The sequence below is a fragment of the Oncorhynchus mykiss genome, chromosome 3, assembly GCF_057628025.1.
Source record: "Oncorhynchus mykiss isolate SJ-2025 chromosome 3, ASM5762802v1, whole genome shotgun sequence".
NCBI classification, from domain to species: Eukaryota; Metazoa; Chordata; class Actinopteri; order Salmoniformes; family Salmonidae; genus Oncorhynchus; species Oncorhynchus mykiss.
The window spans coordinates 63,075,634-63,092,011 of NC_143024.1; the positions used below are offsets into that span (position 1 = coordinate 63,075,634).

The following is a 16,378-nucleotide window of genomic DNA, read 5'->3' on the forward strand; positions in this document are numbered from 1 at the left end:
TCCTGATTAGTGGAGTGCTGCAGGGGTGGTTGGCCTTCTGGAAGGTTCTCCCATCTCCACAGAGAAACTCTGGAGCTCTGTCAGAGTGACCATTGGATTCTTGGTAACCTCCCTGACCAAGGCCCTTCTCCCTCAATTGCTCAGTTTGGCCAGGCGGCGAGCTCTAGGAAGAGTCTTGGTGGTTCCAAACTTCATCCACTTAAGAATGATAGAGGCCACTGTGTTCTTGGGGACCTTCAATGCTGCAGAAAAAATTATGTTACCCTTCCCCAGATCTGTGCCTCAACACAATCTTATCTCGGAGCTCTACAGACAATTCCTTCAACCTCATGGCTTGGTTTTTGCTCTGACATGCACTGTCAACTGTGGGACCTTATATAGACAGGTGTGTGCTTTTCCAAATAATTTCCAATCAATTTAAATTTACCACAGGTGGACTCCGATCATGTTGTAAAAACATCTCAAGGATGATCAGTGGAAACCGGATGTACCTGAGCTCAATTTTGAGTCTCATAGCAAAGGGTCTGAATACTTATGTAAATAAGGTTTTTCTGTTTTCTATTTATAATACTTTTGCAAACATTTCTAAATACCTATTTTCGCTTTGTCATTATGGGGTATTGTGTGTAAATTGATGAGAATTATTCTTTTTAAAATCCATTTCAGAATAAGGCTGTAAAGTACACTACCGTTCAAAAGTTCGGGGTCACTTAGAAATGCCCTTGTTTTCCATGAAAACACACATGAAATGAGTTGCAAAATGAATAGTAAATATAGTGAAGACATTGACAAGGTTAAAAATAATGATTTTTAATTGAAATAATAATTATGTCCTTTAAACTTTGCTTTCGTCAAAGAATCCTCCATTTGCAGAAATTACAGCCTTGCAGACCTTTGACATTCTAGTTGCCAATTTGTTGAGGTAATCTGAAGAGATTTCCCCACATGCTTCCTGAAGCACCTCCCACAGGTTGGACTGGCTTGATGGGCACTTCTTACGTACTTACGTACTTACATACGGTCAAGCTGCTCCCACAACAGCTCAATAGGGTTCAGATCCGGTGACTGTGCTGGCCACTCCTCTGTCCAGTGTCTGTGTTCTTTTGCCCATCTTAATCTTTTATTTTTATTGGCCAGTCTGAGATATGGCTTTTTCTTTGCAACTCTGCCTAGAAGGCCACCATCCCGGAGTCACCTCTTCACTGTTGACATTGAGACTGGTGTTTTGCGGGTACTATTTATTGAAGCTGCCAGTTTAGGACTTGTGAGGCGTCTAGACATTCTAATGTACATGTCCTCCTGCTCAGTTGTGCAACCGGGGCCTCTTTCTATTCTGGTTAGAGCCAGTTTGCACTGTTCTGTGAAGGGAGTAGTACACAGCGTTGCACCAGATTGTCTGTTTCTTGGCAATTTCTCACATTAATTTCTCAAAACATGAATAGACTGACGAGTTTCAGAAGAAAGTTATTTGTTCCTGGCCAGTTTGAGTCTGTAATAGAACCCACAAATGCTGATGCTCCAGATACTCAACTAGTCTATAGAAGGCCAGTTTTATTGCTTCTTTTATCAGGGCAACAGTTTTCAGCTGTGCTAACATAATTGCAAAAGGGTTTTCCAGTGATCAATTAGCCTTTTAAAATGATAAACTTGGATTAGCTAACACAACGTGTCATTGGAACACAGGAGTGATGGTTGCTGGTAATGGTGACCTCAAACTTTTGAACAGTACTGTCCATTTGTGGGGGAAAAGTCAAGGGGTCTGAATACTTTCCCAATGCACTGTATGCTACACACTGTAGTATCCTTTGATCATGTAGCACTTACTGTAGAATTTTGTAGTATACTGTAGAATACACAACACACTGTAGGATCTTTCATTCATTAATAGCACTTTCTATAGAATGTTGTACTTCATGGCAATAGACTGTCCCATAATAATTTTTACCTGGTAATCACGGCATGAAGTACATTATTACGGAAATAAGTCATGGTTAACACCCTCTTACCCAAATGGAAAAAATACTATAATTGACTATATAATACTATAACACTACTATATAATTATGTAGTACATTGTAGTAAACTATAGTAGGTTATAGGTTATAGAAAATAGCAGAAATGTTGAACCTTGCCATTAAGACTCCTGTCCTACCTACTTACAGGTTATGTCAAATTAGTTATTCTATTATTTGTCCAGTAGGTTTCTGCAAAGAGAAATCACCCACTTTGGATCCTTGAAAAGCGCTATATAAGTCCTATTTATTATTATAGTAAATACTACAATATACCCTAGTAATATCTGCTAAATATTTTTTTTATGAGGGCAGTTTTTATGAATGGCAGAGACTTGGGCTTACCTTGGACACCCTGTTGGCCACCTCTCGACCAACCGAGAGCCCCTGGACGAATGTGCGGGCTGCAATGAAGGCCCTTGTAACCTGAGCCTTGAGCTTCCTGGGCACGTCTCCAAAGGGTTTGAGCTGGTCTGTGTACTTGCTGATGCACTCCAGATAGTCATCTGTGATGACGTATTGGGAGTTGAGCAGCGTGAACATGCGCTCCAGCAGCCGCGACCAGAAGTCGTTGAGCATCTCCTCCAGGTTCACGTTGCCCCCAGTGTAGTAGCGCTTCAGCTCGGCAAACAGGTTCTGGAAGACTTCTGAGTTCTGCATGTAAGGCTTGCCATAGGTCCGCACGAACATCTCGTTCAGGGACTTCTCCGTGTTCTCCAGCAGCTCCAGGAAGAACTCTTGGTCAAGAGAAGAAAGAGAGAGACAATTCAAATAATGTACAATAATAAAAATAATAATAATACTTTTTGTTGAGAACTCAGTTGGAGTCTCAACTTAATGTTAACTTAACAGTTAGAATAGTAGAAGAGACAAGATAGAATTTTCAAAATTTGCTTGTGCATCAGCCGTCTTTCTCTTCTGCTTTTCACTGACAGCCCGTGTCAGCAAAAACATTTTAGATTGGTAAGTTAGTCTAGCCAGCTATCTAAACTTCTAGTGATCATGGTCAAATTACCGACCGGGGGACCCCCATTTGTTTTATTAGTCACTCTCAGTCAGATATCATATTAAAACGGCAAACATTTCTCTCACCCTATGGCAAAATAAGTAGAATTGCAAGTAATTAGCTGTAAAACTGCACATTGCATGACATTAGCTATAGAATTTGAAACAATTCTCTCCGCCCCATGACAAAATGTGGAGAATTGCAGAAAACTTGCTTTAAAACTGCACAAAAAACTGTACGGCCCATAGCAAAATATGTAGAATTGCAGGAAGTGAATTTTGTTCTCTCTGCTGTCAAGAGGAGAGGATAAAATGTTTTGCTCGCAGGGTGGGGGGGACCAAAAGGCTTGGGCCGGCTCTGACTGCATGTGTGGGTATGGATGTGGGGATGCGGCCCCTCATGACAAGTTCAGATTTTTTGTGAATCCCAACCCATTCAAAGTTGCACATCTCTGATGTACAGCATATACTTTATATATATATATATATATATATATATATATATATATATATATATATATATATATATATATATATATATATAGTTGAAGTCGGAAGGTTAGATACACTTAGGTTGAAGTCATTAAAACACATTTTTCAACCACTCCACAAATTTCTTGTTAACAAATTATAGTTTTGGCAAGTCAGTTAGGACATCTACTTTGTGCATGACAAAAGACATTTTTCCAAAATTTGTTTACAGACAGATTATTTCAATTATAATTCACTGTATCACAATTCCAGGGGGTCAGAAGTTTACATACACTAATTTGACTGTGCCTTTAACAGCTTGGAAAATTCCAGAAAATTATGTCATGGCTTTAGAAGCTTCTGATAGGCTAATTGACATAATTTGAGTCAATTGGAGTTGTACCTGTGGATGTGATTCAAGGCCTACCTTCAAACTCAGTGCCTCTTTGCTTGACATAATGGGAAAATCAAAAGAAATCAGACATCAGAAAGAAAATTGTAGACCTCCACGAGTCTGGTTCATTCTTGGGATCAATTTCCAAACCCCTGAAGGTACCACGTTCATCTGTACAAACAATAGTACGCAAGTATAAACACCATGGGACCATGCAGCCGTCATACCGCTCAGGAAGGAGACGCGTTCTGTCTCCTAGAGATTAACGTACTTTGGTGTGAAAAGTGCAAATCAATCCCAGAACAACAGCAAAGGACCTTGTGAAGATGCTGGAAGAAACAGGTAGAAAAGTATCTATATCCACAGTAAAGCGAGTCCTATATCGACATAACTTGAAAGGCCGCTCAGCAAGGAAGAAGCCACTGCTCCAAAACCGCCATAAAAAAGACAGACTACGGTTTGCAACTGCACATGGGGACAAAGATCATACTTTTTGGAGAAATGTCCTCTAGTCTGATGAAACAAAAATAGAACTGTTTGGCCATAATGACCTTTGTTATGTTTGGAGGAAAAAGGGGGAGGCTTGCAAGCCGAAGAACACCATCCCAACCGTGAAGCACAGGGGTGGCAGCATCGTGTTGTGGGGGTGCTTTGCTGCAGGAGGGAATGGTGCACTTCACAAAATAGATGGCATCATGAGGTAGGACAATTGTGAATATATTGAAGCAACATCTCAAGACATCAGTCAGGAAGTTAAAGCTTGGTTTCAAATGGGTCCTCCAAGTGGACAATGACCCCAAGCATACTTCCAATTTGTGGCAAAATGGCTTAAGGACAACAAAGTCAAGGTATTGGAGTGGCCATCACAAAGCCCTGTTCTCAACCCTATAGAATTTTTGGGGGGCAGAAATGAAAAAGCGTGTGTGAGCAAGGAGGCCTACAAACCTGACTCAGTTACATCAGCTCTGTCAGGAGGAATGGGCCAAAAATCACCCAACTTATTGTTGGAAGCTTGTGGAAGGCTACCCGAAACGTTTGACCCAAGGTAAACAATTTAAAACGAAATGCTACCAAATACTAATTGAGTGTATGTAAACTTCTAACCCACAGGGAATGTGATGAAATAACTAAAAGCTTAAATAAATAATTCTAGAGGATGCCTGGTTATTTTTTTTAAACGCCTTCCTCACCATCTTAAATTAGCATGCCCCATTCAAGAAATGTAGAACCAGGAACATATATAGCCCTTGGTTCTCTCCAGACCTGACTGCCCTTAACCAACACAAAAACATCCTATGGCGTTCTGCATTAGCATTAGCCCCCGTGATATGCAGCTTTTCAGGGAAGTTAGAAAACAATATACACAGGCAGTTAGAAAAGCCAAAGCTAGCTTTTTCAAGCAGAAATTTGCTTCCTGCAACACAAACTCAAAAAAAGTTCTGGGACACTGTAAGGTCCATGGAGAATAAGAACACCTCCTCCCAGCTGCCCACTGCACTGAGGATAGGAAACTCTGTCACCACCGATAAATCCACTATAATTGAGAATTTCAAAAAGCATTTTTCTACGGCTGGCCATGCTGTGTCAAATCGGAGGGCCTGTTGTCCGGGCCTCTGGCAGTCTCTATTGGGGTACCACAGGGTTCAATTTTTGGGCTGACTCTCTTCTCTGTATACATCAATGATGTCGCTCTTGGTGCTGGTGAGTCTCTGATCCACCTCTACGCAGACGACACCATGCTGTATGCTTCTGGCCCTTCTTTGGACACTGTGTTAACAACCCTCCAGACGAGCTTCAATGCCATACAACTCTCCTTCCGTGGCCTCCAACTGCTCTTAGATACAAGTAAAACTAAATGCATGCTTTTCAACCGATCGCTGCCTGCACCTGCCCGCCTGTCCAGCATCACTACTCTGGACGGTTCTGACTTAGAATATGTGGACAACTACGAATACCTAGGTGTCTGGTTAGACTGTAAACTCTCCTTCCAGACTCACATCAAACATCTCCCATTCAAAGTTAAATCTAGAATTGGCTTCTTATTTCGCAACAAAGCATCTTTCACTCATGCTGCCAAACATACCCTTGTAAAATTGACCATCCTACTGATCCTCGACTTCGGCGATTTCTTTTACAAAATAGCCTCCAATACCCTACTCAATAAATTGGATTTAGTCTATCACAGTGCCATCCGTTTTGTCACCAAAGCCCCATATACTACCCACCACTGTGACCTGTACGCTCTCGTTGGCTGGCCCTCGCTTCATACTCGTCGCCAAACACACTGGCTCCAGGTCATCGACAAGACCTTGCTAGGTAAAGTCCCCCCTTTACTCAGCTCGCTGGTCACCATAGCAGCACCCACCTGTTGCACGCGCTCCAGCAGGTATATCTCTCTGGTCACCCCCAAAACCAATTATTTCTTTGGCCGCCTCTCCTTCCAGTTCTCTGCTGCCAATGACTGGAACGAACTACAAAAATCTCTGAAACTGGAAACACATCTCCCGCACTAGCTTTAAGCACCAGCTGTCAGAGCAGCTCACAGATTACTGCACCTGTACATAGCCCATCTATAATTTAGCCCAAACAACTACCTCTTCCCCTACTGTATTTATTTATTTATTTTGCTCCTTTGCACCCCATTATTTCTATTTCTACTTTGCACATTCTTCCACTGCAAATCTACCATTCCAGTGTTTTACTTGCTATATTGTATTTACTTCGCCACCATGGCCTTTTTTTGCCTTTACCTCCTTTATCTCACCTCATTTGCTCACATTGTATATAGACTTATTTTTCTATTGTATTATTGACTGTATGTTTGTTTTACTCCATGTGTAACTCTGTGTTGTTGTATGTGTCGAACTGCTTTGCTTTATCTTGGCCAGGTCGCAATTGTAAATGAGAACTTGTTCTCAACTTGCCTACCTGGTTAAATAAAGGTGAAATAAATCAATAAAATAAAATTCTATAAATAAAACTATTATTCTGACATTTAACATTCTTAAAATAAAGTGGTGATCCTAACTGACCTAAGACATGGAATTTTTACTAGGATTAAATGTCAGGAATTGTGAAAAACGTAGTTTAAATGTATTTGGCTAAGGTGTATGTAAACTTCTGACTTCAACTGTACATACACTGAGGTTAAAAGGGAAGATGGGTGACACCTGGAGGGGGGTGGAGACAATCACAAGGACAGGTGAAACATATCAGGGTGTGACTGTATTCTACAATATATAGTTTACTATAAAATACTAGAATTGTGAAAAACTGAGTTTAAATGTATTTGGCTGAGTTTGCGTCCTTTTGCCACATTTCAGGCTTCAAACATAAAGATATAAAACTGTATTTTTTTATGAAGAATCAACAACAAGTGGGACACAATCATGAAGTGGAACGACATTTATTGGATATTTCAAACTTTTTTAACAAATCAAAAACTGAAAAATTGGGCGTGCAGAATTATTCAGCCCCTTTACTTTCAGTGCAGCAAACTCTCTCCAGAAGTTCAGTGAGGATCTCTGAATGATCCAATGTTGACCTAAATGACTAATGATGATAAATACAATCCACCTGTGTGTAATCAAGTCTCCGTATAAATGCACCTGCACTGTGATAGTCTCAGAGGTCCGTTAAAAGCGCAGAGAGCATCATGAAGAACAAGGAACACACCAGGCAGGTCCGAGATACTGTTGTGAAGAAGTTTAAAGCCGGATTTGGATCCAAAAAAGATTTCCCAAGCTTTAAACATCCCAAGGAGCACTGTGCAAGCGATAATATTGAAATGGAAGGAGTATCAGACCACTGCAAATCTACCAAGACCTGGCCGTCCCTCTAAACTTTCAGCTCATACAAGGAGAAGACTGATCAGAGATGCAGCCAAGAGGCCCATGATCACTCTGGATGAACTGCAGAGATCTACAGCTGAGGTGGGAGACTCTGTCCATAGGACAACAATCAGTCATATATTGCACAAATCTGGCCTTTATGGAAGAGTGGCAAGAAGAAAGCCATTTCTTAAAGATATCCATAAAAAGTGTCGTTTAAAGTTTGCCACAAGCCACCTGGGAGACACACCAAACATGTGGAAGAAGGTGCTCTGGTCAGATGAAACCAAAATTGAACTTTTTGGCAACAATGCAAAACGTGATGTTTGGCGTAAAAGCAACACAGCTGAACACACCATCCCCACTGTCAAACATGGTGGTGGCAGCATCATGGTTTGGGCCTGCTTTTCTTCAGCAGGGACAGGGAAGATGGTTCAAATTGATGGGAAGATGGATGGAGCCAAATACAGGACCATTCTGGAAGAAAACCTGATGGAGTCTGCAAAAGACCTGAGACTGGGACGGAGATTTGTCTTCCAACAAGACAATGATCCAAAACATAAAGCAAAATCTACAATGGAATGGTTCAAAAATAAACATATCCAGGTGTTAGAATGGCCAAGTCAAAGTCCAGACCTGAATCCAATCGAGAATCTGTGGAAAGAACTGAAAACTGCTGTTCACAAATGCTCTCCATCCAACCTCACTGAGCTCGAGCTGTTTTGCAAGGAGGAATGGGAAAAAAATTCAGTCTCTCGATGTGCAAAACTGATAGAGACATACCCCATGCGACTTACAGCTGTAATCGCAGCAAAAGGTGGCGCCACAAAGTATTAACTTAAGGGGGCTGAATAATTTTGCACGCCCAATTTTTCAGTTTTTGATTTGTTAAAAAAGTTTGAAATATCCAATAAATGTCGTTCCACTTCATGATTGTGTCCCACTTGTTGTTGATTCTTCACAAAAAAATACAGTTTTATATATTTATATGTTTGAAGCCTGAAATGTGGCAAAAGGTCGCAAAGTTCAAGGGGGCCGAATACTTTCGCAAGGCACTGTACAAATACTGTATGTGCTCTCATGCTGTGTGTAGTATGGTATATCTATTGACTTTTTAACATTAGTTAACATTTTACTATTTTCATCCTATAAAAGTAAAGGCACTGTACACCAGTTTGTCTTTTGATGATGAAGGGTGTCTGAGTGTAAGACTGGCACACTTCCATGTAATTTTCACATGACACCCTGTTGCTAAAATTAAACAGTGAAGAGATGGACTTTTTTCAGGTTACCACTGAGTGTCTAGTCACTCTGATACTATATCTATCTTCACATTCTCCTATAAACTTCAGAAGTGTTTATGATTTAGTAATTCTATACTGCCGGTCACTCTCAATAGGCTGGCCCTATTCAAGCACACTTGGACTTCCTAGAGTCCATTTTTCTTTAGCTATGACAATCTGTTTTGCTTACGTTTGATTTGTGGAAATACATGTGACTTGGCAGTGGAGGTTTGTATATTCATACCATTCAATAGTGCTATTATACAGTGCCTTTGGAAAGTATTCAGACCCCTTGACTTTTTCCACATGTTGTTGTTACAGACATATTCTAAAATCCTCAGCAATCTACACACAATACCCCATAATGACAAAGAGAAAACAGTAATACTTTAATTACATAAGTATTCAGACCCTTTGCTATGAGACTTCGAAATTGAGCTCAGGTGCATCCTGTTTCCATTGATCCTCCTTGTTTCTACAACTTGATCGGAGTCCAGCAGTGGTAAATTAAATTGAATAGACATGATTTGGAAAGGCACACACCTGTCTATATAAGGTCCCACAGTTGACAGTGCATGTCAGAGCAAAAACAAAGCCATGAGGACAAATAAATTGTCCATAGAGCTCCAAGACAGGATTGTGTTGAAGTACAGATCTGGGGAAGGGTACCAATCGGGGGAGATGGGTATTGGTCAGGGAGGTGACCAAGAACCCGATGGTCACTCTGACAGAGCTCTAGAGTTCCTCTGTGGAGATGATAGAACTTTCCAGAAGGACAACCATCTCTGCAGCACTCCACCAATCAGGCTTTATGGTAGAGGCCAGATGGAAGACACTCCTCAGTAAAAGACACATGACAACCCACTTGCAGTTTGCCAAAAGGCACCTAAAGACTCTCAGACCATGAGAAACAAGATTCTCTGGTCTGATGAAACCACGATTGAACTCTTTGGCCTGAATGCCAAGCTTCACATCTGGAGGAAACCTGGCACCATCCCTACGGTGGAGCATGATGGTGGCAGTATCATGCTGTGGGGATGTTTTTCAGCAGCAAGGACTGGGAGACTAGTCAGGATCGAGGCCAAGATGAATGGGGCTAAGTACAGAGAGATCCTTAATGAAAACCAGCTCCAGAATGCTCAGGACCTCAGACTGGGGCAAAGTTTCACCTCCCAACAGGACAACGACTTCAGGACAAGTCTCTGAATGTCCTTGAGTGGCCCAGCCAGAGCCCAGACTTGAACCTGATCAAACATCTCTGGAGAGACCTGAAAATAGCTGTGTAGCAATGCTCCCCATCCAACCTGACAGAGCTTGAGAGGATCTGCAAAGAATGAGAGAAACTCCCCAAATACAGATGTGTCAAGCTTGTAGCGTAATGTATGCAAACCTGTTTTTGCTTTGTCATTATAGGGTATTGTGTGTAGATTGATGATGAAAAAAAACAATTTAATACTTTTTAGAATAAGGCTGTAACATCACAAAATGTGGAAAAAGTCAAGGGGTCTGAATACTTTCCGAATTCCCTGTACAGAACACTGAGTGTATCAAACATTAGGAACACCTTCCTAATGTTGAGTTGCATCTCCTCATTTTTGCCCTCCTAACAGCCTCAATTTATTGGGGCATGGACTCCACAAGTTGTAATTTATTTCAGAAAATAAAATGTGGTTTGTTTTATTTCTCTCCCAGGTGGCAAGACCAGCAACTTCTGCAATACTTTCCAAAGGCACTGTATGTGATACATCTAAAGGTTATTGCATGCAAATCCCTATATTTAATGGTATCTCTATTTCTTAAGTTGTCAAAAGGCACAATGGATTTTCTCCAATAGCATGGTTTAGGGAATAAATAGCATCTGCTGTGGATAACACACCAGCATAACTAGAATTGTGACCATGCTGCGATATCAAGCTTGTGACTGAGAAGCAATTAGCAAAGAAAGTGGAATACATATGGTGCAGAGAAAGGCAATGTGCATATCAAAGTAACAGACAGCAGGATATCCTCCATTGTAATTTCAGAAGTTAATTCACTAAAATCCTTGCCAAACAAAGACTACCTGTCAAAAGGCCCATTGTTTGTTGCTCTGATTACATTCTGATATGAATCCACACATTTTGGGGATTTTTTTCAACTCCAATATAAACTACCTTTTGAAATGACAAAGGACGCTCTCCTGGTGTGATTCTGGAAAGCAATAAGGCCTGTATTTGTGGTGAAGGTAGATCTTTATTTCTCTAGATGACACCTGCCATCCTCAAAAACACTCCGTTGGACATTAATGGGAATGACAACGCATCAAGTACAAACAGCACCGACACATTCCATTTTCCCCTCCACATATTACGAAAACACTTTTGAAGTGATACTACCATAGAGGAGAATAAGTACTCTTGCCTTTCTCAACGTCTTCCTTTCCTGCGTTATTCACTTCCTACGCACAGCTTATTGTTTACCAAATGACCTATATGGGTCGTCAGTAACGGGAACGAGGTGATAATGTCTCCCACCATCTGCTATCAATGATGATAGCCTTGCCGCTCAAGGAACCAGATTAAATTTGAATAGGGTTCATGCCACTTCCTCCAAATTAGGAGCACAGGGTGCAACAATTCAGGACTAATCATAGCAGACACCTCCATGACTTCCATACTAAACCAAGAAAGGTATCAGAGCTTGGATTAAATCTATTACTCCTGTCTCAGATACTCGTACTTTAAAAGCCAAGAGATCAAGACACTCCTATCTTCATAAATATAACAGGGCATGATATAGAAAGTAAGACCCTGGGCGGTCTCTGTGCAGTTCATGTTGGGTCACATGCTGTTTAGCCAAGAGCCCAGAGCCGTACTGCTCTCAATATGGAGCTGTGCATTTCAATCACTTATCAGGCCAGAATCAGAGGGGCCTTGTTAAAATTGCAATGGCTCTAAGTGTTCATTAGCGCTCTGCAATGCTAGTGAAATTAAATTACATTAGGAGCAACACATTAGCGAGAATCCAAACACCAGAGAGAAACGATCCCTGGGAAATATGATCTGAAATGCTTTAATACTGAATCCGTCTTTTGCTAGAATACGTGCTATCTGCATGCAAGGCGGCTGCATTTAAGAAATGCTCAAGTTTTCTGGTCTTGCTCAGTATGTTTTTCTCCCTCCATTAATTATCCTACCTGAAGACATCATACTGTAACTTGATCTGCAATCTAGCATATTCTAGCTTTATCAAACTCCTTGGTGCAGTAGCACCACCACCAGACACCTTGGTTGTTCTTTCATTACAATCTCTCACACCTGCCTACATGTGACTGGGAAGGTGACCTTGATTATTTACATCCTTATCCCTTAGAGACAGTGTTGAAGATAGATTGCTTCAGATTTACCAGCAGTTGGTTTTCTACTCAACATGGCTCAGTATTTATGACATCTAAAGCCCACTGAGACGAGAGGATAAGCGTTAAACACAGATCTCCAGGTACAGTACTTTATTATTTCATAGAGAACACAGGACAGTGCGTTCACTCATCTGTATTAACGAGGCAAACAGTTGTTATTTTCATCCAAAAGTGTATTAAAAGAGCTTTTGTTGTGCTTAGAAATACATTATGCTGGAAGAGTGTGGTGGTTCACTGTTTACACTTCTCTGAAGCGTGACAGATTGAAATGTCTCAACATTTGGGTGTTTGCATTATGGGGTGTAATTGGCATGCCATTTCCGGATGATATTTTCACTTTATAGCCAATCCTTTAGTATTTCTGTTTTCACCTGTTCTTTAATGTTGCTGTTGTTGGACTCCAGTGACATGTTTGTGTCCAGTGAGACATAATAGCATCAAATTAGATTTCCACACCTGTGTCTTTTACCAGTGTGATGCATTCAGAAGAATTACCAATGGCAAATCATTTGTCATCCTTTAATTTAGTAAACATACTTATCAATTCCAGAAAGAAGTTAGCACGTGTTTAGCACTTCCAAACAACTTCTAGACAGTAAAGTTTTGTCTTCAGTGAAGTTTGTTTAAATAAGGTCATTTCTTAGCACCCTTGAGAGAATTGAGACACAATGGAAGACTATATATTGAATTATTTAAGCAAAGATTTGTACTTACTGCAGTGTGTTTCAAGCTTGTCTTGTGCTTAATCAACTTCGCTTCATTAATTAAAAATAAATATGGCACCCAGTGATATCTCTTCTGATTAATGACAGCTTTGAAGCTAATTTGATTAAGAATGTGCAGCTGAGGATAAGAAAGTATCTGTGTGCAGTCAATTCTTCTCCCTTTCGGATCAGCACGGCTATTAATCGAATATAATCAACATCATTAAGGCGGAATATTTTTTTTATATAGTCAGAATATTTGATACCATTCCAAGCTTTATTCCAGTACAATTAGGATGAATAATTATCACTCACATTATGGGTGACCTCAATACAGTTCAGTGAATAATACATGTAGTAAAAAAGACGACTTAATATAATTACAGCAAATCCATGAATAGGATCATATTTTACAATCAGGTATTAAGGAATTATGTCAGAAACTGCAAATTACAAGTAGAGCTCACTTAAGGCCTCAATACATCGCCGTAATTAAGAGGTCTGCCCAAAATGACTGGCTGCGAAAGCTGTGAGCCGAGAGGACAATGAGGCAGAAATGTTGGACAAGAGCGATGTTAATACCCCTAACTGGCAAAGAGTTCATTACTTTCAGCAGATAACGCTCAATATGTCCGCCATTCCTCACAGTGAGCACAGGAGAGGAGGCTAAATGGAGCCATTCTCACGTTGACAAAGTGTAGCTACGTCCCTGCTTCTCTAGTCACTCTCTCACTGAGGTTGACCAGAGCGGTCAGAAGTCGATCTGTTCTAACAAAATGTAAGTATCTGTGTATGAGAACGTACACAAAGAGAAAAGGCAAAACAAGTTCTTGACAACACTTTGAGAACTACGATTTCTTTTGTGGGGCACTCTAGTGTCTTGATCATTATTTTTTTTTAAGATAACTGATTTGGGTCATTTGGGGCATGTTCAGGGGCCACAGTGTAGAGTGGGGCCTTGCGGGCTATAGTTAATTACAGCAATGTCCCCAGAGACATGACCAGCAGTAACACACTACAGGGCTTTCTAAAACAACACAGAAGCCAAAATAATTGTGATTCTTGAAAGCTATGGGACAAATCAAAATGACAGAGATTCACAGTGATCCAAAGCTTTTCCACAAAAGCAACAAAAAAAATGCCCCCAGTCTTCAAGGCAACACTTGACAGTTGAAGCATTCACCCAGTGACATTGTGGATTCTGAAGGCAACCAAGGATGTTCTGATGCTGCTGGCGTGAGAGAAGACTTCAAGCAAAGCCGCAAGGCCAGGAATGTTCAAGCCGACAGTAAAAACGTGGAGGTCACATAATTAAGGAAACATCCTGTGGTAACAGGAGACAATTTCAACGCTGCCATCAATCACCATATGGTAGGTCATTTATAACAGCGTCAATATTAAAGATGCAGCCACCTCAACATTGACTTTACGTGATCATCCTTTTGCAGCCCTGAGCATCAGGGTTTGAGCATTCAAGAATTTACAAAGCAGAACAATTTGATTGAACCTCATGAAATCCACTCACAGCAGGGGAGTAAAATAGTTGTACAGTATAAATCCATCCTTTAAATCAGGGGTTGGAACCAGTTCAGGATCGAAAACCAAAAAAAAACGTAATTATTTAAGGAACGGAACAGACGGTTCCGGAACAGAACCGTCATGTTAAAATCTTGAGAACCGGTTCATAATGTTATTTTTGTTCCAAAAATATTCCTAATGTCAAGTATATAATTCTGTAATTCAGTGAAGTTATAACGCTAGTAATATCCTAAACACATTCCAATTCAAGTCACATCATGATGCTCAGCACTTCAAGCCAACCAAACTCATGTCCACCCTCTCTCTCGCTCTTACCCTACCCGTGAAATTTAAGTCACATCTCACACCTGCACTTACGGTATCTGTGCATCAACCATGTAAACAACTAGCGTACCCGTTCCATAGCAAGCTGCTCTATCCACGCTAATTGGTGGAGTAAATTAATGAGCTAAATGTGAAAACTATGTTGATTTCACTGGGATTTTATTTGACAAAAAGGGACTATATAAACTGTTACTTTTTAAAATATATTTTAATTTTATTTCACCTTTATTTAACCAGGTAGGCCAGTTGAGAACAAGTTCTCATTTACAACTGCGACCTGGCCAAGATAAAGCAAAGCAGTGCGACAAAAACAACAACAGAGAGTTACACATAAACAAACATACAGTCACTAACACAATAGAAAAATCTATGTACAGTGTGTGCAAATGTAGAAGAGTAGGGAGGTAAGGCAATAAATAGGACATAGAGGCAAAATAATTACAATTTAGCATTAACACTGGAGTGATGTGCAGATGATGATGTGCAAGTAGAGATACTGGGGCGCAAAAGAGCAAGAAGATAAATAACAATATGGGGATGAGATAGGGAGTTCTAACTGGTTCAGAGCTTTATTATGCTGGTCGGAACACTGGAATCGAATGAAAGAAGTAGGGGTTTTGCTTGGAACAGAACGATTGGAAAATCATTTAGTTTCCAAGACCTGATTTAAAATATAGACTTCAAATTATTCAAATAAATGTTGATTTTGATAGATCTGGAAATTATCGACGGAGTAAACAGCTGGGGATTGAATTAAGTTTTGGGTTGGTTTTTCTATCAATCAAATCAAATGTATTTTAAACACCCTTTTTTTGTCTGCAGTTGTCACAAAGCACAATTTATTTTATTCATTTAACTAGGCAAGTCAGTTAAGAACAAATTCTTATTTACAATGACGGCCTACCCCAACCAATCCCGGTCGACGCTGGGCCAATGGGGCCAAGTCGACGCTGGGCCCTATGGGACTCCCAATCACGACCGGATGTGATACAGCCTGGATTCAAACCAGGGACTGTAGTGACGCCTGTTGCACTGAGATGCAGTGCCTTAGCCCTTTGCGCCACTCTGAAGCCCAATGCATATACAGACACCCAGCCTAAAAACCGAAAGAGCAAGCAATGCAGATGTACAGTAGAAGCACAGTGGCTAGGAAAAACTCAATATCAAGTGAGAGATCACTAAATCCATACCCCATCCATAGATTAAAAGCTACACTCGTTCATACAAGTAAGCAATTCAAGAGTACTGTATCAGCGAAGCTCCCCATTGTGCTTCACATCATAAAAATGACATTGCCTGTGATTTCTCCTAGGGCAGAGCACACACACCATCTTATCTCCATCCAAGCTACTCTGGGTGCAATCCTGCAGGGATAAAGCCAGCCCACAGAAGAACACACTCCCTTTCTCTCCCTACTCT

The 16,378-nt window shown here is 40.6% G+C and overlaps 1 protein-coding gene across 2 annotated transcripts in view; it reads right to left on the bottom strand.

Moving 5' to 3' along the window:
• The window catches only part of LOC110520166 (glypican-6), a 113,722-nt gene that overhangs the window by 60,015 nt on the left and 37,329 nt on the right, over window positions 1–16,378 (bottom strand). For both annotated transcript variants that reach the window (XM_021597293.3, XM_021597292.3), the window contains exon 3: window positions 2,358–2,749. In XM_021597293.3, coding sequence (XP_021452968.2) covers window positions 2,358–2,749 — 392 coding nt within the window. The remainder of the gene's footprint in view (window positions 1–2,357; window positions 2,750–16,378) is intronic.